The following is a 26,571-nucleotide window of genomic DNA, read 5'->3' as shown; positions in this document are numbered from 1 at the left end:
GCGCTTAGAAGGCAGAGGAAAGCGGATTTGGGGTGTAGCTCACCAGGCAGGATGCTTGCTTAGCTTACAGGAAGCCCTGGTTTCCATCTTCAGCATCATATAAAATGGGCATGGGAGCTGGAAGTCGTATCACAGGGGCATACCTAAGGCAGTGGGATAGAGGGACACACTGGAGCAGGCTGGAGGGACCTGGAGTGGGTGTTGGCTGGGAGCAAGGATCTCCAGGTCCCAACTTGTTATTTTGCAGGATGGAAAGCAGGTCCAGGGGTTGGAGAGGTGGCTCAGTAGCTAAGAGTGCTTGCTGATCTTATAAACAACTCAAGTTTAATTCCTGGCACCCATGTTGGGAAGCTCACAAGTACTGGTAACTCCAGGTCCAGGGAAATCTGACACCTTTCCCTGGTCTCTACAACACACACATCCTGCTTTGTAAGGGTGATCAGAAAATCTATGCAAAAAAACTTGGTCCAAAATAAGTGTTTAAGAAATACTATTCAAAGCCGGGCCATAGTGGCACACTCCTTTAATTCCAGCACTCTGGAGGCAGAGGCAGGCAGATCTCTGAGTTCAAGGCCAGTCTGGTCTAGAGAGTGAGTTCCAGGACAGACAGAGCTATACAAAGAAACCCTGTATGGAAAAACCACACAGACACAAAAAGAAATGTTATTCAACCGTCTATTCCAGTTCACAAATGGGAAAAAAATATAGTTCAGACTGGGAATGAGCACAAATTTACTTTGTATATTAAGGGTTTTGAGGTGTTGCAACATTAATGGAGACTTAGTGGCAGAGGGGGAGCTCAACCAGGCCTCCTATACTTCCTTCCTTTCCCATGAAGCACTGGGTGAGGCAGGAGACCCAGCCCCCATAATTCTGTCTTGATCAGGGTAATCCTTGCTGCAGGGCTCCTGTGACCCAGCATTCTTTAATGCTAAATGCAAATCCTCCCTGGAATTCTATCACTTTCTCTTTTTATTTCTTATTTATTCATTTGAGTGGTGTTGGGTGTGCTGGGATGGGGTGAACACACCACACTGGGTGAGTGAGTGATGGGTAGAGGACAACTCATATGAGTAGATTCCTTCCTTCCACTATGTGGGCTGTGGGGATGGGTCTCAGGTTGTCAGGCTTGGTGACAAACAACTTGACTTGCTGAGCCACGTGGCTAGTCTAGATTCTAGTTCTCTGTCCTCCCAGGGGCCTTGAGTAGCATTCCCACATACTCTATCCCAACCCCTGGTCCCAAACAGGTTTCCAACATTTTCATCCAAGGCTAAGTGGAAACCCAAAGCTGATACCAGGTGGAGTTCCTTTTGCTTGGATTTACCAAACTGAGACACAAGGCTGCAGTTAATTTTAGATGCTATGATGCCTAGAGCTATAGCAACCAATCCCATGAAAATAGACATCTGTCCTAAGGGCAAATCAGATGTCTGGGGAGTCTACTGGCACCCTAAATTTGGTGGCCTGAAGCTCCTGCCTATTGGGTTAAGGAGAAGACTTGGGGCCTTATACATCAAAAGGTCTTCTTAAGATTCTTCACAGACACTTTGGAGAACCCGAAGGAAGCCATGGCTCTTCTCTGTAAAAAAAAAAAAAAAAAATGCCCAGAGGATCTCTTTCCCAGGCTAGAACTCCAAGAAAGACTCCCTTCTGTTTTTGTCAGGTGAAGTAGTGGAAGGCTATTCATTTATTAAAAACAAAACAAAACTTGTGTGCTGGAGAGGTGGTTCAGAGGTTAAAACCTCTGAACTGTTCTTCCAGAGGTTCCGATAGATGATGGCTCACAACCATCTATAATGAGATCTGGTGACCTCTTCTGGATTTCAAGCATACATGCAGGCTGAATACTGTATACATAATAAATAAATAAATAAATAAAGTCTTTAAAAAAAACTAGCTAACTAAAACCCTTCAGACTGACTGGAATAATGAGGCCCCTGTTTTCCTGGACTGCTGTCAAGAGAAGGGGAAGTACATGATGACAGATAGTGACAGACATGAAAAGGAAGGGAAATTATGTTAAGGGTATCTATCCTCCTATGAGAGAGGCAAGGAGACAGTTGAGTGGTCAAGAAGGGCCTCTTTAAGGAGGTGACATTAGAATAGAGTCCAGGCTCAGGAAAATCCCGTGGACAGATGTCTCGAAGAGAAAAGAGTGAGGACCAAAGAACAGGGGATAGTGATGGCTTTGGTACCCGATGAGCTGAGGGCAAGCTACTTTGGCTGGGCCAAGCAGGCCAGGAGGAGTGTGGTGAGGACATGGCAAAAAAGGCAGAGGCCCTGGGGTGTAGAAGTTTATCCTTAGACTGTTCCCTGCCATCTCCAATTCCACATTATCCAGGTCTAATGGCTGCTTCAGTGTCTACACTTTCAGGAAGGTTCTGCCAGTCTGACCTCTGGGAGAAGCCTTAGGATCTCCATCACTGAGGATGTGATTCTGCGCGTGAGCTACATCCTTTTAGCCACACCCAAAGCTCCTGCAACATCCATGCTGCCACTCTGGAAGTAGGCAGGCACAACATACTCAGTCAAGAACTGCCACGTGGATGGTGGAGTTCATGTTCCTAGAAGAAGAACTGCGCTGAAATGATAGATTCAGCTTTCTTGGGCCACTTCTGGTCAGGTGTGTAGAAGCTGTTTGCCCTGCACGGGTCAGTGCCCTTGTTATTAAAATGCTCTCTTAGCAGCATCTAAATCAAGCTGGAAATGTAGCTTAATTGGTTGAGTGCTTGCTTGCATGCATCAATCCCTGGATTCAATCCCCAACACCATATAAACTAGTCATGATGGTACACATCTGTAATCCTGGCATTCAGGAAGTAGAGACAGGGAGATCATAAGTTCACAGTTATCCTCAGCTACATGGTGAATAAATGATCAGCCTAGGCTACATGAGACCTTGTCCAAAAACAACACCTAAATGTCAATGATGGGTTCCCCACCCACCCTGGCTATTGTTTCTGATCTATCAATATTATTGCTCTCTGTGTTTATCAGGTGCCGGATGAGGCCAGCTTCCCAGCTAAGTACCAATGCCTCATTTATCTGTGGTTGGTGCCACGAGAGCTAGAGGGAACTTTTTAGACTAAGACCTCACTCATCATCAAGGATGATGCCGCCAGCCAACGTCACCTGTGGCAGCTTGTTTTATTGGAACTGGGAAAATCCTGTGCTTGTTTTTGTCACAACTCCCCCACTCCTCCAATTGCTCTGCCTAAGTCCACAGGAGGGTTCAGTCAAGTTCACTAGCTGGCTACAAAGCTGGTTTTAGCTGTTCCTCTGAGACTCTTGGGTAATGCCTTGGACACTTTAGGCCTAGGGCCTCAGTTGGCCTCACTCTGAACAACACCATGGCTGTTCTTAGGTGACTCCTGCGGCTGTTCCAGCCCTGACCCTCATGTCTATTTAGGCAGCAGCCCCAGAACAGATGAGGCTGGTGGGGGCCAGGGTGTCTGGGTAGCACAGCCTGCCACAAGGCAAGGAAGGAAGAAAGAAAAGACAGTTAACTTTGGTTCTGGGGAGAAGGGGGAAGCAGGCCAGGGGAAGGAGGAGACAGAAGAGGAGGAGGGCCTTAGGGTGGAGGCGGAGGGTGAGACAGACCCTGCCCAGAGCTCCAAGTGGCTTCCTGCTGCTTGTCTCTTAACCTCGCCACATTCCTGCAGCCCTTCAGACCGCCAGAACTGTTCTGCCGCCTGCCTGCCTGCCTGCCATCCTGCGCCGAGGTATGCACCACCCTGTCCTTCTGTAAGCTGCGTTAGTCCCTCTGCCCTTTCACCCTTGACTAGCCTGGGGTGGGGGTGGAGGTGGTCTAGGAGGTAAGCTGAAAGGAGGTTCCCCTTCAGGGCACAGGCGGGAAGCCTGTTGCTCACTCACGGGAGAACTTGCTGTTTCTGGAGCTCTGTAGAAAATAGCCGTGATCTTGCGGGGGGAGCACTGTCTCTCTGAATGTTCTCCCGTGGCAGAGGCTGCTGCTCTGTCCTCTGTCACCCCTCGGTGGCAGTTGTCTCCTTTTCTGGGAATCTGATCCTCATTTGCCCATCACAATGGCCAACCCGGAGAGTCTGGCTGCATCCTGCTGGGTCTGGCTCTCTGTTCCAGAAGAGCAGACAGCTAGTTCTGGGTCAGAGCTCAGTTGTCCAAATGGGACGTTGCAAGAAGGATAAGCCCGTCTGTGAATAGCAAAGGCGAGCTGTTCACTTCCATCAGTCCCTCCGGGACGGCTCAGGTCCCTGGAGTCTCTGTCCACCCCCACATCACCCAGTGGCGGCAGTCAGCTCAGTCAGCCTGCGATGCTATTGTCTCCACCAGCCTGGGATTGCCATTGTTCCCATCCTAATTCTGAGAGCTGGTCATCACAGGAACCCACCAACAGTCGCTTTTACTGTACCTAGACATCTGAAAAAAAAAAAACAACAACTGATAGAATCCAGACTTAGGGAGTGAGGTGATTGGAAGAGGGAACATACGGGGTTTGGGCCCCAGGACACCTTTCAGACCTCACTGCCGAACCCTCCCAAGACTTGGACCAGCCTGTGGGATGCTTGTCTGCTCCTAGATGGTCTGTGAACTACTTCCTGTGCGGGACACCCAAGGTGACGGAGATAAGTCTCACTAAAAGGGAACAAGCATCAGGCATCTTCCCCAGGGACAGAGAGCATACCCGCAGGGGAGAGAGTGTCTCCACCGGCAGTCCTCTACGTTACGTTTCTTGAATGATCCATGCAGGTAGTCAAGTAAGATGTAGACCCTACGTGGAGTGGCAGGCTTTAGGCAGTTTGTGGAAGATCTCTCTCGGGCTTAGCCTTCCTGTCCTAAGGAAGAGGGTTAGTCCTTGGAGCACCTGAATTTCCATAAGACTTTCCAAGCCAGATCACTAATTGAGCCTATGAACTGGATTTTGAATAGTTTCAGGGCGTCTCTGGAAGTTCCTGAAAAATGTGTGCATACTGTAGTGGTGTGGTGTGTGTGTGTGTGTGTGTGTGTGTGTGTGTGTGTGTGTGTGTGTGTGTGTAAGAGATGATGCCTGTCCACAGCTTTCAGGCTCAAGATCTTCCCAGACAGATACCAGACACCCAAAACGGTGCAAGGGTGTGATGCAGAGAATTGAAACAAATTTGAATTTGCCAAGGATTAAGCCAGAAAGGAGTGGCTGGGGGAGGAGAGAGTTAACTCAACCATCAGCTGCCACATCGACAGGGCCGCACTGGGGGGAGGGGGGAGGGTGGGAGGGAAGGGAGAAGGGGGACGGCTCTGAGAAGGAGTCAGCTTTTGAAACTTTCTCCAAGCCCCACCCACTAAGAGGCTCTTCTCCCCAGTGACTCAGTGGGAGAGGAATGCGAGTTGCCACGGTAACCTTTTTTTTCCCCCTAGGGTCTCTGCCTACTGGACGGGAGGGGACTCTGGGAACGTTCAGGGACCTTCAGGTTCCAGTCCCCCCACGCCACCACCACCCCACCCCATCCCCACCCCAAATCAAGGACGGCAGCAGATTCCTGCCCTGTCCCCATCTCCCACGTCCCAGGGCCCCCAGGACTGTAATACGCCTCTAGAGCGGCCCTTTGCAGGATAAGGAGGTTGGATCTGTGCTCAGAGGTGTTGTTTGACCTTGAACTAATCTTGTCTTCTTCCTGAGCTCTGGCTTCCTCCCTATTTCGGGCAGTAACCGCAGTCTCTAGCAGAGAGTCCTGGATGGAAGGGGCTAAAGCTCGCGCTGGGAAGCGCTTTACATATCTCCCTCGCTCCTAGCCCATAGACTTTTAGCACAGATAGGATTATTCAAAGCCCCGTTTCTTCTGGCAACTCCAACATTTGTGGTCCAGCGACGTCTTAGTAATAGTGCTGATAGGAATATTTAAAAATACATTGTTTAAATTCATTTCAATTTGGGGTTGTCTTGTCAAAAGATCAGTGAGCCCTCCACTACAGAAAGTCTGGCGATTTGGGCTGGGACCAGGACTAAGTCTGAAGTGCTTGCTGGGTAAGCCTGAGGGCCTGCGTGTTGATCCTCAGCCCCCACATGGGGAGCCAGATGTGGTGGATGCCTGTCTGTAATCCCAACACTGGGGAGGTGGAGACAAGCAGATTCCTAGAGCTCACTGGCCAGTCTGTGAGAGACCCTGACTCAAAAAAATAAAGTAGGTGGGCATGGTGGCACAAGCGTTTAATCTCAGCACTAAGAGATAGAGGCAGGATCTCTGTGAGGTAGTGGCCAGCCTGGTCTATATAAGTGAGTTCTACACACACACACACACACACACACACACACACACACACACACACACACACGTTGCATACAGGAAAGAAAGGAAGGAAGGAAGGAAGGTAGAGAAGAAGAGAAAAGAGAAGAAAAGAAAAGGTGGGCATTGACCAGAAGCATGGGTTACAATCCAATGTGACATTGGGAAAGATGCTACTTAGCCGCAGTTTCCCAATCTGTCAGGCTGGGAGGATCTGCGCTCCATATCCCCTGAACCCAGTCCCAGGCCCTGAATGCCTTGGGAGGAGCAGCACCCTGCATGTTTAATAGCAGCCTCCTTTCTTGTCTTAGGAGAGGAACAAGAAAGAAGGCTCGGGTGGAACCCGCTTTGTACAGATCCTCATCCAGCTGTGGGCTCTGCAGCCCAGTGCATAGTTGGGCTTTCCAGTTCCAGCTGCAGCTTTCCATGCTGAAAATAGGCTTCAGTCAGGTGTTGGTGGCGCATACCTTTAATCCCAGCACACTGGAGGCAGAGGCAGGTGGATATCTAAGTTTTGAGGCCAGCCTGGTCTACAGAGCAAGTTCCAGGACAGCCAGAGCTACATGAGAAGCCCTGTCTTGAAGAACCAAAAAAAAAAAAAAAAAAAAAAAAAAGCTTTAAATAGCAGAGGCTGTGAGGCAAAGAATGCTTGCCTGTCGAGGCCTTTTGGGCTGGCAGATGAGTCTGGGGAGATAAACAGGTAAACACATGGGGCACAGAGTTTAAATATGTAGATACTGACTTTAATGGCTAAAAATAAGTGCAGAATGCAGTCATATCCTCACATTCTTCTCCCTGAGTGATATTCTCACTTACACACACACACACACACACACACACACACACACTCATGTACACTCTCACACACATACACCAACCACACAGGGAGAGAGATTCTCTAAGTACATCTTTAAGAAAATACTTATTTTTATTTATATGAATAAATGTGTGGCCATACATTCACATAATGTGTGTATGTAAGCACAGTGCCCGTGGGTGCCTTCAGAGGCCAGGAGGAAGGACCTAAATCCCCAGATCTAGAGTTAGAAGTGGCTGTGAGCTGCCTGATACGGGTGCTGGGAACTGAACGCGGGTCTTCCACAGAGCAGTAAGTGTTTGTAATGGCCGAGTCAGTTCTCTAGCCACCATGCCCCTCCCAAGGTATATCTTGTGAGTATGAAAACCCTGATCCTCACCTGTCAGCAGCTGCCAAGTCAGGCCATTTGTCACTTATTACAGACACACCGTCAAGGATGCAAAGGCACATGCTGTCAAATGGACTGTCAGTCATGAAAAAGACACCCCCTCTCTCTCTCCCTTCTCCCCTCTCCCCCCTCACACAGACACACACACACAGAGGGGGGCACACAAGTGCCCCCTTTATTTCTAAGATACAAAAGTTGAAACACAGAAAGGGAAAGTAACTCACTTGAGGTTATACAACAGGTTGGTGACTGAGTCCAGCCTCCAGTTCTTTGGAACCTTGTCAGGTTCTGGTCAGTTTGGAGCTAACCGTGCTCTGTAGACCCTAAATCATGCATAATACATAATTAAGAGCAATTCCTCCCTCCTTTCGTTGTTCTACGGTGGCCTGCTCTGGCCCAAGTGACTTGGTCATTAGGTCCAAGGCCCAGCAAATGTGGCTTATAAGTGGTTTCTTAGTTGCTTCCACTGGCCTCTACTTAGCCTTTAACTTAGAAGGGGAGGCTGGCACCAGCTTCCAGCCATCCCTGGGGATCAAGAAAGCTACCTTTCCCCTATAGTGTAGTGTGTGGATCCCGGCTCCCTTGGCCTCTCCTGTGACTCTAGGGACATCTGGATTGCATAGGGTCAGGACCAGGGCCAGGGAATGGTGACTTAACAGAAGCATTTTTAAAGAACAGCCACCGCCTTGGCCAGAGATGTGTTGGGCAGCAAATCAACTCTGCTTTCGCCTGCCAGGCCAGAGATATCTACTAGGGAAGCTATGAACAGAGATAGTCACTTGGTCCTTTCAGACACTGGACATAAAATCCTGGGTTAAAGGATCTCTTTGGATCATTTGTCCTACTTGTGGCACTAGGATCTCAGACATCAGTGGAACAAAACAATCACAAAAAGTTTAGATATTTCCAAATTTTTGCCTCAGAAGCCACCTTGCCCTAGGAATTTGAATGAGATATTTTCTCTCTCTAAGCCATGAGTCTAAAAGTAGAGGCATGATAAAGAACTGTCACGTGGCCCACGGTGGCAAGCTACTAGTAGTGGCTATCAAAATTCTCATGCCACTCCAGACTTGGAGGGCAAAAGATTGTATGATTGATTAGTAATGTCTGCCACGTACACAGGAGGAGTATGGGGAGATTGGTATGCCACTTATCTGCTGCCTTTAGAATCCCTTAGTCCTTTCCAGATGTTACATCTTAGATACTTTGATGTGGTTACCCCTGATGCAACAGAGATGGCTGTACATTGAGTCCCTTCCTTTTGCCTTTATTTGTTCTGGAGAGAATTGAAAACTCGGCCTGGGCTGCCAGCAGGACCCAGTCACATGGTCTGGAGGGTGCAGAGGCAGCAGGAATTCCTCCAGCCTGGTCTAGACAAAGTGAAACGTGGCATTTTAGGAGACTCTGTGGAATTTCAGCAGGGCTGTGTCCAGCCACAAACTCTGGAGCCTCCTCTGAGCTGCCAGAACCAATTCTAGGTTTTAACATCTGTAATACCCTAACTGCTTCCCATAACTTCTTCCCATCTAACAAGAAATAGACATAAAAACAAGGAATCTGGTGCAAGTGAGGAAAAGCAGCATTCCAAAATCTGCTGAGCTAACTCAGGAGTTCAGAACAGACAAAGACCTTAGGGGCTTCCTTGCCTGGCTGTTTCTAGGGGAACCTAAACTATTTCAAGGTGGCTTAGGGGGTTGGAGTATACAGTGCCCTCAGACTCCGATTCCACTCCTATCCCCCCCCACCGTGTAGATGTGTATGTGTGCACTTGTGTGTATGTGCTTGTGCTTGTAGAAGCCAGAGGTCAGCCTTAGCTGTTGTTTCTCAGTTCTGTCCACTTTGTTTTTGAGACAGGGTCTCACACTGGCCTGTATCTTACTGATTCAGCTGGCCTGGCTGGTCAGCAAGCCCCCAGATTCCTCCTGTTTCTGCCTCTCCCTAGTGCTGGGGTTACAGGCATGTGCTGCCATGCCCAGATTTTACATGAATGCAGGGATCTGAACTCAGGTCTTCATGCTTGCCATAGCAAACACTTACCAACTGAACTCCCCCTCTCCAAATCCCCATTTTTGTTTGTTTATAATTGCATGCACGGACATAGTCACATGATCCAGCGAAAGCTCTGGGCCGTTCTGGAGCAGGCTTTTTCAACAAGGCCTTCACACCGGCCGCATTTCAAGGTTCAGGCACCCCTGGGGCCCCGCCTGGTGGCGCCCAACACTCAGGAAGCAGAGGCAGGAAGATCACAAATTTGAGACCAGCTTTGGCTACATTGTGAGACCTTGTCTCAAAAAAAAACAAAACAGCCCCCCTCACACCAAAAACCCCAGAGCAACCAAACTGGGTGTGGTGATTCAGGCCGGTAATCCCAGCGTTTGGGAGGAGGTGGAAGGATCTGGCATTTGAGACCATCTTTGGCTACAGATCAAGTTCAAGGCCAGCCTAACTCCCTGAGGCCCTTAGGAAGTTTTCTGAGTCTGTGGTTCTGAGTCACACTGTCTAAAGGCCCACAGTTCTTAGATTGCCTCTGGGCTTTTATACTCAGTGGCGTCTCCCTGTCCTCAGAGAGCTCCCAGGAGCTCCGTTAGGTTTGAAGGGAAGTGAGCTGTACTTTTCCATCTCAACTCTTCCATCCAAAGAGCTAGACAAGTGACCTCTGCTTCGGGTCCTGCTGGCAGCCGGGGCTGAGTGGTCGGCTCTCTCCAGAACAAATAAAAGCAGAAGAAAGGGACCCAATGTGCAGAACAGGGGGAGGGGGCGCCAGAGTGCCATCCAGGGGTTTCTACATTTGGTGATCATCAAGCCAAGGGAAATACACCTCCACTTCCTCCCCTGCCCAGGGCATTGTTCCTGCCTACATCTCAGGCCATTTTGGCCCAAGTGGGCACCATCCTGATGACCGTCCCAGGAGCAGGTGGCTGCCAAGGGAAATATCACACAGAGTTGAGAGACCATGCTGATACCTGTCACTCATATGCTGGGCTGCTGGTGAGGGCACAGGTCTTCCTTTCTAGACTGCATTCTTCTCCTCTGTACTACGTGGCAGAAAGGTCCGCCCCAGGCCCTCCTCAGAAAGCTGGCTTGTGAAGACTCTGAAGTTATTTGTGTGTTCCCCAGCATGCTGGACCTAGGTTTGAGTGTGAAAAGTCATGGCTGTTTCTTACTGACTATAGAGTCTTAACCCTTGGCTGGGGTGACGGTTGTGCCTCTAGCTAGCTTTGAAGGGTGGACCCAGCCTCTATGGTCAGAGCTATATTATAGAACCTCAGAGATGTGTCTCATGGGCAAGCAGGGAATGTAGCTCTTCATCCAGGATAGTTAATGGGCGCCCCATCTGCTTACCCTAACATCTAGAGGAAGAGGACTCGGGTTGGTGAAGCAGCGCCAGCCAGAACTAAGATGTGAGAGTTTATATGTCGGTTTTCTCCCCACTCTCACCCAGCCTATGGCCTTAAGGCCATGAACCACTCCAGGATTTAGGTCCTGAAATAGGGCAGAGCGAGGGTGCAGGATGATGGAGGCAGGACAGTCTCTGGGTCCCAAGATCCCCTCCTTCTCCTTCTGCGCAGACGAGGCACCCAGACTCAGGAATGTCTCTCTAACTCTCTAACCTGAAAGTTATGATGTGTCTGGTCCTAGCCTGGTTACTTCTCCAGTGATTTGACTTCTCTGCTGGTGAAGCTTGGACTGGGTGACGTGTGGGCTCCTGTTGCCAGCCCCACTTTGATCTTTCCATTTTAAACAACCTTAGACAAGTCCCTCATTGATGCCCTCTCTCCTGTTCCATCTGCCCAAAGCCACACGCAGAGGATGCTGAACTCGTGTTTTCCAAATGGAGAACCAAGAAGGGAAACAAGTGAACAACTGTGAGAGGGGAAAGAATGTTCTAGAAACTGACTAAAAAAGGAAGGCTAGACCCTTCTTCCAGGCAGAGCTGTCCTGAAGCAATAACAAGTTTCCAAATCAATTCACTGACTTCTTTATAGTTTTACTTTATGCCCACACCATGAATTAGGGGGTGAGGCCCTTTCCAGCTTAGTACTCTGCTCATGCTGCCAAGGCATCTCCCGGCACTGAGATTTCCCAACTGAAAATGCCTTTAATCCCAGCTCTCAGGAGACAGAGGCAGGTAGATCTCCATGAGTTCAAGGCCAGCCTGGTCTCCAGACTGAGTTTTAGGACAGCCTGCAAAGCTACAGGGAAACTCTATCTTGTAAAATAAAAAAAATAAAGAAAAGAAAGAAAATGTCTTAGAAGAAGCTAGAATTGGTGAGGCTGATAGGGAACTCTTGGGAAACCAGATAAGGAAGGTATCTCTATTGTTCCTTTGAAAGCCCTTGAGGGGCAGAGAGAGCAGGCTTGCTTTGTGTGTCTGTAGAAGAGACAGAATAAACCACAAGCTTGAAGGAGAAGATTTAGGAAGAACTTTCTAGATCCATTTGGTAACAGAAGCCCATCTGGTTAGCCCATGGAGTCAGATGTCCCCATCACAGGTGTCTGAGTCATCAGATGAAGTCTGCTCCAAGGCCCCTTCTAGGCTGGAATGTGAGAGTTCAGAGTTTAGCATTGGGAAAGCTGTGTCAGAGCAGTGACCAAGGGGACTTTCTAGATCTTAGCTTAACACAGGGACACAACTGGGTGACTTTCCTGGAGGATCCAAAGAATGCTGTCCCTCTGGACAGAGTGGAGAAAATGAGACCTCAGGTTTCCACCACCCCAGAGCACTGGGCTTTGTTTTCAAGGGTATCTCATTGTCTCTGAGTCCCTTGAGTCCTCCCAATGCAGAGGAGGGAGTGTGGAGGGGAAGAGGAAAGGGAGGAGGGAGGAGGAAGAAGGGGGGGTGAGGGAGTAAAAGGAAAGGGGAGAGGAGGGAGGGAGGATGGAGAGCTTGAGGAAAAGGGGAAGAGTCTTAAAACAAGAGGGATCAAAGAGCCCAAACTTGACCTTTTAGCCTGTCATCTTTGTTCAATCACTTCAAAAACAAACTGAAATCAGTGTACTTAGAATGGAAACTTCATCTCATGACCATAAATAGAAGAAAAAAAAAAACAACTCTGTACCTTTATCCTCAATAGAAGGAAACTGGGAGGTGGGAAGAGCCAGGAAGCAAACAAACCAATTCCATTCACTGGCAGCTGCATAGTTAGCTTCCCTTGGTGGCCCCAGACCAGGTCTGCTTTTTGCATTAAGAAGTTGGACAATGGGTGTTGGCGGTACAAAGTTCATCTTAGCTGTAAATGAGGCTTCGTTTTCTTTCTTTCTTTCTTTCTTTTTCTTGAGACAGGGTTTCTCTGTGGCTTTGGAGACTGTTCTGGAACTAACTCTTGTAGACCAGGCTGGTCTCAAACTCACAGAGATCCCTGCCTCTGCCTCCTGAGTGCTGGGATTAAAGGCATGTGCCACCACTGTCTAGCGAAGCTTCCTTTTAACTGCCAAGAGGTTAACATAGTCTTGGTTAACATTCCAATCTAAATCACTTTTCACCTCTTAGGACCTCAGGAGGAAATCTCCCTTGCTGACCCATACATATTCTCTTCTCCCTGCAGGGCTCCCAGCACCATGAGGGCCTGGATCTTCTTTCTCATTTGCCTGGCCGGGAGGGCCTTGGCAGCCCCTGTAAGTACCCGAAGATGTTGTCTGAGTCCTAACTCATTCCACTTTCTCCCCAGTTTCTGAACATGCTCTGGTTGCTCGAGGAGACAGCAGGGCTGGGATGTGGCTCAGTTTGTAGAGTGCTTGCTTAGCATTCATGCACAAAGTCCTGGGTTCAGTCCCCAGTACAGCATAAACCCAGCCTTACGGAACAAACCTATAATTCTAGCATTTGGGAGGTAAAGGTAGAAGAATCCAGAGTTTAAGGTCATCTTCAGCTATATAGTGAGTTTGAGGGCAGCCTTGGCCACATGAGATCCTGTCTTTAAACAAAAAATAGGGTCTAGAGAGATGGTGCAGTGGTTAAGAGCACTTGGAGAGGACCCAACCCAAGTTCAATCCTTAGCACCCATATGGTGGCTTACGACCAGGGGCTCTGATGCCCTCTCCTGACCTCTTGTGGGTACCAGGCATACATAACGTATATAGATATATATGTAGGCAACACTCTCATACACATAAAATAAAATAAAGAAATCTATAAGAATTTTTTTCCTAAGTCAGCAAGGTTAGGAGAAATAATGGGAGGGAACTGTTGGGTGAAGGTTCCCAAAAAGAGAGCTCTCTGTAACCCACAGGTCAGAGCTTGCACAGTAGTTCCGGTTCCCTTTAGCAGGAACTGGCCACTTCTCTGAGGCCATCAACAGCAGGGATGAAGGCCTGCTGGAGGAAAGGGAGCTGGGGAAGAACCTAGGCCCTGGGAAAGGAACAGGTTGGCTTCTGAGTCCAGGAAGCTATTTGATTGTAAGTAACTGACCCCAGCTCAGTTGTTGGGAGCAGAGAAGATGCAGACAGAGTTCACGATATCGGAGGCTGTTGGAGGCTTGGGAACGGTCAGCCCCAATCAGATCTTAGAGTAAGACTGGAGCTGGGCAGGCTTGCTGGGAGAGGGAGAGGTTGTCATGGAATGAACCAGAAAAGACCATGACTCCAGCCTCAAGGAATGTGTTGGATGAAAAAGTAAGACAGAACAAAAAAGAAACATATTCAAAGAAAGCCAGTCTGGCCACATGAGGCCTAGCCCCCACCCCTTCTAGGGTCTTACTATATATGGTTTGCCTCCAACTCCCAATAGGAGGTTATGTGTGCCACCATGCCTGTCTAGGAACAACAGCTCCTTTCAATCCGGCATTCTCTGCCCTCTTCACTAGGGTGCAGATGGCATTGTCTGGCCAAACTTATCAGGCCGGCAGATTCTGACTGAAGACTTGGTGAGGTTACCTTTAATTATGGAAGTGATTGCAGCCAATCAGGGACCCCTACCTGCTCCTCCTGGAGTCTGAAATGTCTGGAGGGAATTCTCTAATAACAATAAAATGAAGTCACAGAAGGTGTTCATTCTGTCTGGGTCTCAGTTCCCTCATCTGTGAATTAAAGGAGTTTTCAGGCTGCATCGAGAGTTAACTATCAGAAATACTCCTGTCAGTAAAATAATGGATGGGCTAGATGATTTGGTGGAAAGCATATAAGAGCCAAGCGTGGTAGCTCAAGCTCATGATTCCAGCTCTTAGAAGGCTAAAACATAATTGGCAAGTTCAAGGCCAGCCTGGGCTCTGTAGTGAGATCTTGTCCAAATGAAAGGAAATAATGAAATGAGGGCTTGTTTCAGCAGTAGGACCGACTAAAACTGGAATGATATACAGAAGATTGTCCCAGCCCCAGTGCAGGGGACACATGAATACATAATACATGAAGTATACCATACTTAAAAAAAAAGAAATACAGAGGGGACTAGTGAGATGACAGACTGAGTTCGATCCCCAGGACCCACATGGTGGAAAGAGAGACCCGACTCCCACAAGTTATTTTACTGTGGCGTGGGTGCTCACTCCATTCCGCACATACACTTCACACATACGAATGAAATAAATGTAATGACTTTTTTTAAAAGGAAGGAATGAAGGAGAATGGAGTTGCGCTGTGTACTCCAGCCTGAGATCTCAATGTTCCCAGCCTTGTGTTCCCGGCCAGTGACACTTCAGAGAGGAAGCTGGCATTCATTGGCCTTGACCAACTCTCCGAACCCTGTTTTCCTTTGCAGCAGCAGACCGAAGCCGCTGAGGAAATAGTGGCAGAGGAGACCGTGGCAGAGGAGACCGTGGCAGAGGAGACAGGGGTGCGTATGTGGTGTGGTGTGGTGGTCACACTGACTCCCTTCTGCCGGGTGCCTTCCTTGACCCATCCAGAACGGGACACACATCCTCTCCTTGTGTGCCCATAGTCAGATACTAACCTGAGTACCCCAGACACCCCTGACTGTTTCCCAAACCTTCAGCTGAGCCCTGAAGTCGGGAGGATCCAGAAGTGTTTGTGTTTCATATTTCCTCTCTTATTACCCACAGTCTGCCCTGGGGTGAAACAAGGGACCCACACAGTTGGGCCTGGCAGGCTAAGAGGGCTTGGTATGCCTTTTGTCCTAACATCTTGGCGGCCTCTGCTTTATCTTAATGGAATTTCAGGGCTCTTGACATATTTAATATAGAATAGTCAATCGAACAAACTAATAATAAATATAGGATTCCACTTAAATTCTCCACCCTAGCGTTTACACTGTGATCTGGGCCCACTTTTCTCCTGTGTGTCCCTCACAATCTCTTATGGGTTTCAGAGGCTTCATGCAGGCCCCTTCTCTGCAACTCTCTCCTAGGTCTGGGGTGGTGCGGGAACCCCTGACCTCATTCTTTCTCTTCCATGCCCAGGTACCCGTGGGTGCCAACCCAGTCCAGGTGGAAATGGGAGAGTTTGAAGACGATGCTGAGGAAACTGTCGAGGAGGTGGTGGCTGACAGTAAGTCTCTTCCCTGTCACTTGGCATATCTGGATTGCCCTTGCCTACATGGAGGCCCAAGGATAGCCACAGGAAGTTTTCTGACCAAGGAGATGCTTTGTGGGGTCCTGGTAGCTGTGGAGGGACAGCTGGGAATCCTCAGGCCAGAGGAGTCTGGGATAGATCTATTTATAGCCAGGCAATCCAAGCTGTGAAGGGCAGAGGAAAGTCCACAGTTGAGTGTCACATTCCCACAAAGGTCATGGTCACATCTGGTCACCAAGACTCTCCCGGGGCCTCAGCTGGACTCAAACTCCTCCCAGGAGCCCATCTGAAAAGCTGATTGGTTCTTCCAATTTCCGTTTGGTCCAAGGAAACAGAGCCTGTAGGATGTAAATTCTAATGCCTGGAGTAGAGAGGGAGTGACTCAGGGCCCCAGGCTTCAACCCACTGACGTCAGTGTCTAATGGATCAAGGACATGGACTTTGGAAGTAGAGTTTCAAACAAGGTTTGAATCCTTTGAAGCAGGGCCCCAGAGAAATGGCTCAGTGGGTAAGATCACGTGCTGCACAAGCATGAAGATCCAAGTTCAAATCCCCAGCACCCACTTCAGTTTCTTGAGGGGACAGTTAAGGGTGTTTGGAGAGAGCTGGGGAACCAGGGGCTTCGGCATGGGGTCTTGAGTCATATCCTTTTCCTCTTCCATGCCCAGCCATTGTTTCCTGTAATAGCTGGGCCCATTGTCTGCTATGTGCCTGGGTTCTTCCTTTTCCTTTGTAGACACCTGATTCTATTCCATTGAACTTTATAGCTCACTGAATCCATGACAACAGTTCAATCTTCCAAGTCATTCTAGAAAGTGCTTTGGATCCAGATATGCTGCACTGTGGTTGCTCAGCAGAGAGCTGAGAATCTGGTTTGACTATTGGGGGATCTGAGGTTTCTGAGTCCCAGACTGAGGTCCAGATCTTGAACCAAGTCTCTAATACCCAGACTGAGCCAGCTGCTCCCCTAAACTCCATGACTGAGCACAGGGGTTTGGGGATGTCCAAAACTCTGCTGTTGGGAGTCCAGTACAGTCAAAAGCTGTCAACCCCAAACTCCCACCTGTATGGTGCCAGAGGATGTGCCATCCCGGTGAGCTGACACTATGTTCTGTCCTCCAGACCCCTGCCAGAATCACCATTGCAAACACGGCAAGGTGTGTGAGCTGGACGAGAGCAACACCCCCATGTGTGTGTGCCAGGACCCCACCAGCTGCCCTGCTCCCATTGGGGAGTTTGAGAAGGTAAGAGCGGGGACCTGGTTCCTAAAAAACACTGTGTGATAAACAATCTGGGGGCATGGAGGACCTAGCAGAGCAGCTCCATTCTCAGAAGTCCTCTCCACAGGACCAGCCACAACAGGAAAGTGGAGCTGAGTCATAGCTGAGTGCCTGCTTAGTCCCACCCTTCTAGCCGCTGAGGAGAATGCCAAAGAATTTACTCGTACCACCAGGCTCCAGGCTCTGTGTTGAACATAATCCCTAAGTGCTACATAATCTCAGATGGAATGCACTCTTGCTCATAATTTTATTATTTTTTCTTTTACATTTTATTTGTAATGTGTGTATGAGTGTGTGTATCTTGCATGTAGGGGTCAGAGGGCTTGCTAGGGTTGGTTTTCTTCTTCCACCATGTGAGGTCTAGGATCCCAACTTGGGTCATCAGACTTGGTGACAGGCGCCTTTACTTGTTAAGCCGTCTCATTGGCCCTGTAATGCATTCTCTGTAGTTAGCAAAGCATTGTGCCCATAGATGGGGGTCCAGGGTCTGCTTGAAGGTTGACTGCCAACCTCATCTCCATCACTTGATGGCTGTGAGATCTTAGTGAAGGTGCTGAGCATCTCTAAGTCTTAGCCCCCTCATGACTGAAAAGGGAGAGAGAATCCTGAACTAGAGTTGCTGTGCATTTGTTAAAGGATGCCAGGTAGCCAGGCGGTGTTGGCGCACAACTTTAGTCTCAGCACTTGGGAGGTAGAGGCAGGTGGTTCTCTGTGCATTTGAGGTCAGTTTGGTCTACAGAGTGAGTTCCAGGACAGCCAGGATTGTTATACAGAGAAACCCTGCCTCAAAAAACAAAAAACCAAACAAACAAACAAGCAAAAAACCAAATTTAAAAATAAAAATAAAAGAATGAAGGAATAAGACTTTAAATCAGTGATAGACACTTACCTAACACACGCAACATATTCAGGTCTGGCACTGCAAAAATGTTTTCTCCAGGGACTTATCCCATAGCTGAGTGTGGATCAATTGTAGATTCCCACTGGGAGCATGGGTACTCTGCCTAAAGCATCCTCTGCCAGTAGCCCATGTCCAGTCAACATCCTTGTCAACTAGGAAATGGTCATCAGCTGAGCTCCAGGCCAAGGCCATACCGGCCTTATGTAACAGTCTTTCTTTTCTTCCTTCCTTCACTTATTTGTTTGTGTTTGTCTGTGTGCCACATCTGTGTATGGCATGGTCTGTGTTAGTAGTCAGTTCTTTTCTTCTACCATGTGGATCCTAGAATCAAACTCAATTCAGTAAGCTTGGTGGCAAGTTTTTTGTTTTTGTTTTTTTGATGCAGGGTTTCTCTATGTAGCCTTGGCTGTCCTGGAACTTGTTTTGTAGACTAGGCTGGGCTTGACCTCACAGAGATCCACCTGCCTCCACCTCCTGAGTGCTGGGATTAAAGATGTGTGCCACCATGCCTGGCTTGGCTGTCTTTACCTCTGAGCCATCTCACCTATCCCACTGTGTCTTTCAAAAGGATAATGGCTTGCTGTGTACTTTTGTCCATGTACGCATGTCTTTTCCACAGCCCTATTTCTTCACTGTTCTTGAAGAACCTTTCATGTCTTGGTCCTGACTTGGATATGCTTCTGCTCCAGAATCATCCATAGCTCTCTTATGGTGGAACAGTGGGATCTAGAGTGACTGTCTTAGTCAGTGTTCTATTGCTATGAAGGGACATCATGACCACTGTAACTTTTTTTTTTGGTTTTTCGAGACAAGGTTTCTCTATGGCTTTTGGAGGCTGTCCTGAAACTAGCTCTTGTAGATCAGGCTGGTCTCAAACTCACAGAGATCTGGCTGCCTCTGCCTCCCAAGTGCTGGGATTAAAGGTGTGCGCTACCAACGCCCGGCCACAGTAACTCTTATAAAGGAAAACATTTAATTGGGGCTGGCTTACAGTTTCAGAGGTTTGTCCATTACCAAAAAGCACGGTGGTGTGCAGACTGACATGGTGCTGAAGAAGGAGCCGAGAGTTCTGCATATTGATCCACAGAGGGAAGAAACTGTCACACAGGGCATGGCTTGAGCATTTGAGACCTCAAAGCCTGTCCCCAAGGACCACTTCCTCCAACAAGGCTATACCTCCTCATAATGCCACTCCGTATGGGCCTACGTGGGCCATTTTCTTTCAAAACACCACAGCGGGCTTCTGCTCCTCAATCTCTAATTCACTGTGTGTGTGAGAACTTGGCTGTTTTTATTCATTGTTTGGGTTTCTGTGTACATCTCTGAAATGGGAAAGGACAGGGATACCAGGTCGGGCTATGGGACTGAAGGAGAGGTGCCCTGTGCTTGGCTAACAGGTGTGCAGCAATGACAACAAGACCTTCGACTCCTCCTGCCACTTCTTTGCTACCAAGTGCACCCTGGAGGGCACCAAGAAGGGTCACAAGCTCCACCTGGACTACATTGGGCCATGCAAGTGTGAGTGTCCTCACATCTTCTAGCCTCCTTCTCGGGGAGACAGCTCTATCATCTCACTGATGCCAGCTCTGTGACCTTGGATAAATTTCATCCCCTCTCTGAGCTTCAGTGCATCCATGCATAAAATGAATTCAGGCCGTCTTATCTCCTGGGAAGAGACAACCATCATAGGAGTTTGTTTTAGAGAAGATTGACGAAGTGCTTTCTTTTCTTTTCTTTTTCAAGTCAGGGTTTCTCTGTAGCCTTGGTTGTCCTGGTACTTGCTTTGTAGACCATGCTGGCCTTGAACTCACAGAGAGCCACCTGCCTCTGCTGCTTGAGTGCTGGGATTAAAAGCATGTACCACCACTGCCAGGCAAGGATGTTCCTTTGTAAGGCTAACTCAAGTCCTTCCTGCTTCAATACAGTAAAACCAAAACAGTGTTTGACCTGGTCCCACAGAATATTTTAAATGTCTTTCAATTTGAATGCTTTTTCAAATAGAGGAGTGCCTGGAGCTGGGGAGATGTCTCAGTGGATAAAGTAGCACACACTTGTACTCCCAGAACTGGGGAGGTAGAACCTGGAGGATCCCTGGGGCTCACCGGCCAGTCCTCCAAGCCTGGTCATTGAGCACCAGGCCACAGAGAGCATGCCTCAAAAAATAAGTCGGATGGCTCCTGAGGTGTGACATCTGAGGTTGACCTCTGGCCTCCACACATGTACACATGCATATATACCAAATAAATACATTTAAATAAAAGCACACATCTATACCAAAATAAATAAATACATTTAAAAATAGGGCACACCTGTCCTTTTCTTCTGCTGCTCTGTATTGGCACAGACCCTTAGTTCCTTATTCCATCATAGTCCTCATCCCCCTTCTTTAGAAGCCTAGGGATTTTGAAGAGGGATGTCAGCAGCTCTGACTGGCCCATTGTTAGTGACCCAAGCTGTAAATTCTTTTTTTATATATTTATCTGTTCACATATTTTATGCACGTGAGTGTTCTGTCTTCATGCATTCCAGAAGAGGGCATCAGATCCCATTACAAATGGTTGTAAGCTACCATGTGGTTGCTGGGAATTGAACTCAGGACCCCTGGAAGAGCCCTCTCTCCAGCCCCCAAGCTGCAAATTCTGCTGGCTCTGGGGTTTCCCTATCATCTGAATCCCCCCAAGCCACACCCACTGCCTATGAGACTGCATAAGCTGTGTATCTATAGCATGTTCTACATAGGGAATGTCCTACCCAATGGGCGGGGACTATGGCTAGGTGGTAGAGTTATTGTCTAGTATGCACAAGGGCCTAGATCCCATCCCCAGCTCTGCAAGCCAAACTGAACTAAAGTCAAACAAAGGAGAGCCCCTCCCCTGCCTGAGGTTTTCAGCTGAAGGAAGTAAGTGCAGGAAACAAATGTTCCAAGAGTTAGCCCTGAGCTCTTAATGATGGGCCTGGAGTATAGAAGGGAAGGTACAGATTAGAAAGCCTTAGAGCAGACAGGGTGGAGGAAGTTGGTGGGGAGACTTGAGCTGTGAGGTGAGGCATGTTCTAAGGAGCCCTTAGCAAGTGGATGCTGCTGCCTCTGAGGCCACCCATCTCCCCAGTCCAGCTCCATGTGGGGCTTTCCTCTCCAGAATGGCAGTGGTCCTAGTCTCAAAGGGGCATTCTTTGGATTCAAAGCTATGGAAGAGCACGCACCAGATCCCCCAGGTATCCATCCTAACTGGATGCAGGCTGATGTTCTGATAATCTGGCTGCAAGCAAGAGCCTTCTCTTGCGCACTGCTAAGTCCAGTGACAGGAGAGCTTGACTGAAATCTCCAGGTGTGACATTCTGGGGTTAAGAGCCCTAAAAAGGTTCTGGGTGTTGTGCATTCTTGAGCCTCCTCCCCACTGCTGTTATGTTGGACCTATGGGTAGAGGTTGTTTCAAATACCATCTAGGGTTTGGCCTCCAGTTGCTGAGATCACACCCTGCCCATCACCTAGAAAGAAGCAAGAGCATCTGGGGTGGTGGTGTGCCTCATCAGGTCAGGCGCAAGCGGGCAAGCAGTGAGGTCCTTGAGCTTTCCCATGAAGTCTTCTTATGAAGTTGTGAAGGGTTTGTCTCAGAGGGACAGAGGCACCATGGCCAAGGTTGCCCAGTGAAGTGCCTGTGGGGTGGGACAAAGCTGAGAGAGTAGCCAGCTAGTAGTATGTCTGCCCCTTGGCAGGTCCAGGTTGACTAATCTTGTCTTCTGTGTCCTAGACATCCCCGCCTGCCTGGATTCTGAGCTGACCGAGTTCCCTCTGCGCATGCGTGACTGGCTCAAAAATGTCCTGGTCACCTTGTACGAGAGAGATGAGGGCAACAACCTCCTCACTGAGAAGCAGAAGCTGCGGGTAAGTGGCTTCCTCCCAGCTTGGACCAGTGTGCCTGCTATTGACTTCTCTGAACCCTGATGATGAAGATCTAGGGCCAATTCCTAAAACCAGGCCCCAAGGTGGCCTATGCCCTACTTTGCAGGGTGCCTTCACCCTGAATTCCAGGACACAAACTTCCAGCAGCCTTTGGAGATTCTGAGACTGTCTGTAGCAGACAGATCCAAAGCACAACCCTATTTATCCCTTCTCTATCTGAGTCAACAAGCCTTCTCCTTAGTGGACATATTTAGCCCCATGGCAGAGACCTCATACTGATTTCTCAGCCTTCTTAAGTTTCCTTAGGCAGTGGTGGCATGAGTTAGGGTGCACTATGGCCTCTCCATCTAAGAACAAGTTACTGGGTCCCATCAGCGCCTCTCTCTTCCACTCACCATGGAACACGGCCTTGGCTGGCCTCTTGTCACAGATGGGAGGGGGCCTGGACCCTTGGTTACCTGATGATTCCACACCTACAGGTGAAGAAGATCCATGAGAATGAGAAGCGCCTGGAGGCTGGAGATCACCCTGTGGAGCTGCTGGCCCGAGACTTCGAGAAGAATTACAACATGTACATCTTCCCTGTCCATTGGCAATTTGGCCAGCTGGACCATCACCCCAGTGATGGGTAAGAGTTGGGGTCCTCAGGACCATAGGCTCAGTTCTTGCCTGGACTGAGGTTGGTAGGGGTACTACATGAGTCTATAAGGCCCCTCAGCAACCTTTGTTGTTCCTCAGCCCAAGACTCCAAGGTCTGCTTAGGATTAGAGCTGATGGAACAAGCATCCCGAGGAAAGATGAAGGCTCAGGAGGAAGAAAGCCCTGAGACCCTCTAACGTCAGAAGCAGGATCCATCAGTACAAGGAATGGTTCCTACACCTGTGAAGGCAGGGGCAGGGGACCTATGTGTGCAGAGAGAGAGAGTGTCTAGGAACAGATTCCAATGCGACCCAGGGCCAAGGCACAGCAGCCATGCTCGTGCCTCATTTGTGCTTGCTCCTGGTCCTTCAGCAGAATAGGGAAGCCATCCCAATGGTCCTGTCCCAGATCTAGCCTGAGGTTTAGCTCCATTGAGCCCACCTGGCCCAGAAGGTCCTAAACAGCTTCCCCGGTGCAAGTTCCTGACTTGGGTGGTGACCTGGGCATTAAGGAGACTGCAGGGAGTTCAAAGAGCAGTACCTGAGTTGACACTGTATAACACACAGACACACACACAGACACACACACAGACACACACACACACACACACACACACACACACTCTCTGCTGTCACTACTGCTGGCCTTCTTTTGCAGCTAAGAGAGTAAGAGGCACTGTTTAGCTCCCAAAGAGGTAACTCATTTGATCCTTCCTGGAACCGTCCTGTTCTTTGCTTTGAATGTCAGAAACAGGTGGTCACTCAAGGGGACAGGCAGGGCCACCCTGCTAGTATGTCTGGGAGAGATACCATGCCAGGAAGGCTCCTCTGTGAAATGATCAATGCTTGCCTCTGTGTCCGGCTGTGCTTCAGGACACTGCCCACCATGCTGGTCGACCGTTCCTCCCCTCCCCCCAGTGCCTGGCTCTCCTAGGCTCTGGGAAGCTCTCAGCTGCTCCTCTCTCAAGCTCTTGCTGTGGCTGGGATCCAACTGAGTGACACAGGGGCATGAAGGGGAGAGTCCTAGGGGACATCCAGATCCCATGAGCCAAGTGGCCTAGAGAAAGTTCTAGATGAATTGGTAGGGCTGGATGACTGGGAAAATGCTCCAGTCTCCTCCTGGTCTTTCAGCTGCCTGAGCCTGTTTTCTCACAGGACAGTGAAGGAGGGTCCTGGCTGGTTCAGATTCCCTGTGATGCCTCTTGTAAACAGGAGGCTGTGAAGAACATTGGAGTCATGGTGTCCCCTGAAGTCCCTTGTGGGTAATAGTGTTCTAGAAATAATTAATTGGGATTCTGAAGAAAGAAAAGAAAAGGAAGAAAAGGTCATGCTCTGGCGTCTTAGTGGGAGGACAGTGGGAGGGACTCCAGAGGGTAATCCTGCAGTCATTCATTGTGTGGTATACAGAGGATGGGGGAAGATTCCCATCTGACTGTCCAGCCAGCCCTGGCTCAGCCACCCCTACCCCCGAAGTCAGAGCCATCACCAGTTTTTGTTGGTCACATATTATCTTTAGCATTAGGGCTAGAACCCAGGGCCTGGAACATACCAGGCAAGCCTCCGACTAAGGAATTCTAGGAAGGAACGCTGTCACTGAGCCACCTCAGACCATAGTCCCTTATCAGAGCATTCTAGTCCAATCCTCTACCACTGACCATGTCCCCCAACCCTTTACTGGTGAAGTCTCAATGGGGGATCCCAGGCAGGCGCCCTACTTCTGAGCTACAACCCAGCCTATTACAAGACTGACAGGCCTCTTTTTAGACCCTTTTCTGGGCACTGCATCTGTGTGAATATTGAAAGCCTATAGTGCGATCTCACTAGATTTTGACTTACCATAACTGAGGCGCTGAATATATTGTTTCTATGTCCTACCACCCCTCTCAGCCAATGACCCTTACAACGAAGCCATTGAGACTGAGAACTGGAACGGCCTATTCCTCCGCTTGTCAGACTGAGGAGGAACTGAAGCTCAGAGTGGGCTAATGTGGCACTGTGGGTCCCGTCGCAGGTCCATGGCAGAGCTGTGGTGAAGCCAGGGTCCCAGCCCTGAGCTCCCACCACTGGCTTCCCATACTGGGCTGTGGGGCTCCCATGCTCACAGCCCTCCCCACTCTTCCCTACCAGGTACCTGTCCCACACTGAGCTGGCCCCGCTGCGCGCTCCCCTCATCCCCATGGAACACTGCACCACACGCTTCTTCGAGACCTGTGACTTAGACAACGACAAGTACATTGCCCTGGACGAGTGGGCCGGCTGCTTTGGCATCAAGGAGCGTAAGTATTGGGGCTCAGAACAAAGAAGTATCCCTGAGGGATGGGATGTTGTCACTTCCGCTCCGGTGGCTCTGTCTGGTGTTTGTCTATCCTGTCTGTTTCCTTTGCCTGTTTAACTCTGCTCTGCTTTCTTTGTCTTTGTGTCCCGAAGATCGCTTTCCTGAACGCCAAGCATTAGTCCTCACTCCATATAAGTGCTATTTTGGGAACTGCCTGCCTGGAGAGAGGAAGCAGGAAGTGCAACTTGGCAGTCAGTTCAAGAGATGGAAACAGGCTAGAGTCAGGGAGATCAAGGTCGCTGGCTTTGACTGGTTGCTGGCCCCTGGTCCTGGGACAGGAGGGAATCCAACAGACCCTAGGATGGACACCCTGCCTCTCTGTTTATTAGGGTGTAGTGATTATACACAATGATGGATTTCATTATGATATTTTCATAACATCTACATAGTATACTTTGATCATCTTCATGGCTCATTACCCCCTCCTGCTCCCCTCCTACTGTCCCCCTTTCTCTTCCCAACCAGCCCCCTTCTGCTTTTACGTGGCAGAGACTTTTTTTAACCCTGCCTCTTCTTCTTTTGCAGAGGACATCAACAAGGACCTGGTGATCTAAGTTCACACCTCCTTCTGCAGTCCTGGATTCTTTCTCTCCCACATCGCCTCTTCCATTCCCCCCTCATTTAAAATGTTTGGATGGTTGGCTGTTCTGCCTGGGGATAAGGTGCTAACATAGATTTAACTGAATACATTAACGGTGCTAAAAGAAGAAAAAAAAAGGATACTATAACCTAAGTCATGGCATTTTCTCACATAACTCGACTCCAGGGCGTGGCCCATCCACAGCTCCCTCGTCCCCTGCACTGCCCAGTGTCTCACTGGCTGTGTTGGAAATGGAGTCACACGAGCTTGCCGCACACGAGCATGAGGCGTCTTTAGCTTTCATTCCTATTTTCCACTTGACTCTAACACTCTCTCGTTCAGACTCTGTGCTGATTTCATTTTGGGGTGTGGGCTCCCTGTGGTCTTCCCCTGGTGGTTCGGAGGTACGCAAAGGGAAGTGGCAGACACAGGATACAAAATCTGGGCAAGGATGCTCTGAGACCTGAGGGTCCACCAGTCAGAACCCAGATAGTCATGGTAGCCTAGGTCAACGACTGACAGAATATTCCAGAGCTGTGATACACATGTGCAGACTCCCAGCAGCCCAAGACCTCACTATCTCCTCCACTCTTCAGGCAGTTTCTTTCTGTGTTTGGCTGTTGGTTCAAATTTGGCAAGCCACGGGACTATAGGTGGACCAGAACATCACACAGGATTCTCATATCCTACTGATTATGGGCACTGGGAGACTGTTTTAGGAAAGTGAGACTCAAGAGGAAGACAAAGAAAGTTGTACTGTAGAGAAAATGAAGCTGGGGAATTGGTTTGATTGTCATGTCAAGATGGCTGTCGTACAGTTTCTAGCATGCCTCCACCCCCACCCCACTGGCAACCATCTACTAATCAAGAGAAACTTCCAAGTCAACGGAATGGTCGGATCTCACAGGCTAAGAATTTGTTCACCACCTCCAAGCATTTCATGAAAAAGCTGCTTCTCATTAATCATGCAAACTCTCACAAAGACGTGAAGAGCTTGACAAATCTTTCAAAATAAAAAGTAGAAACTGC

General features: G+C 49.0%; 1 protein-coding gene and 1 long non-coding RNA gene across 4 annotated transcripts; one reads left to right on the top strand and one right to left on the bottom strand.

Annotated features, from left to right (window-relative positions):
- Positions 1–661: 661 nt before the first annotated feature.
- On the bottom strand, positions 662–5,232 carry LOC121141338. Of its 2 annotated transcripts, XR_005878221.1 has the most exons (3): positions 4,664–5,232; positions 3,877–4,398; positions 662–1,582 (listed from the first exon to the last, which is right to left on the bottom strand). It is a non-coding gene; the product is annotated as an uncharacterized LOC121141338 (long non-coding RNA). The 2 variants fall into 2 exon arrangements; XR_005878220.1 differs by having other exon boundaries at positions 3,877–5,232.
- Positions 3,566–26,571, top strand: Sparc (secreted protein acidic and cysteine rich). 2 transcript variants are annotated; one of them, XM_040748682.1, is made up of 10 exons: positions 3,566–3,725; positions 12,991–13,060; positions 15,141–15,212; positions 15,796–15,883; positions 17,030–17,151; positions 19,486–19,606; positions 21,838–21,971; positions 22,469–22,617; positions 24,755–24,903; positions 25,488–26,571. In XM_040748682.1, the coding sequence occupies exons 2-10, from the start codon at positions 13,004–13,006 to the stop codon at positions 25,514–25,516; spliced, it is 921 nt and encodes a 306-aa protein (XP_040604616.1). In that variant the 5' UTR covers positions 3,566–3,725; positions 12,991–13,003; the 3' UTR covers positions 25,517–26,571. The 2 variants fall into 2 exon arrangements, with proteins under 2 accessions (XP_040604616.1, XP_012967223.1); XM_013111769.3 differs by having other exon boundaries at positions 15,138–15,212.

This window comes from Mesocricetus auratus, unplaced genomic scaffold, assembly GCF_017639785.1.
Source record: "Mesocricetus auratus isolate SY011 unplaced genomic scaffold, BCM_Maur_2.0 Super-Scaffold_100007, whole genome shotgun sequence".
Taxonomy (NCBI): domain Eukaryota; kingdom Metazoa; phylum Chordata; class Mammalia; order Rodentia; family Cricetidae; genus Mesocricetus; species Mesocricetus auratus.
The sequence above is the reverse complement of the archived record's forward strand: the minus strand, read 5'-3'. Positions and strand labels throughout refer to the sequence as shown.

Excerpts from the sequence above, each read along its gene's own strand:
- Sparc (XM_013111769.3), top strand. The coding sequence starts at position 13,004 with ATGAGGGCCTGGATCTTCTTTCTCATTTGCCTGGCCGGGAGGGCCTTG. Across the intron at positions 15,213-15,795 it reads CCGTGGCAGAGGAGACAGGG|GTACCCGTGGGTGCCAACCC; the intron begins GTGCGTATGTGG and ends TTCCATGCCCAG. Across the intron at positions 19,607-21,837 it reads CTACATTGGGCCATGCAAGT|ACATCCCCGCCTGCCTGGAT; the intron begins GTGAGTGTCCTC and ends TCTGTGTCCTAG.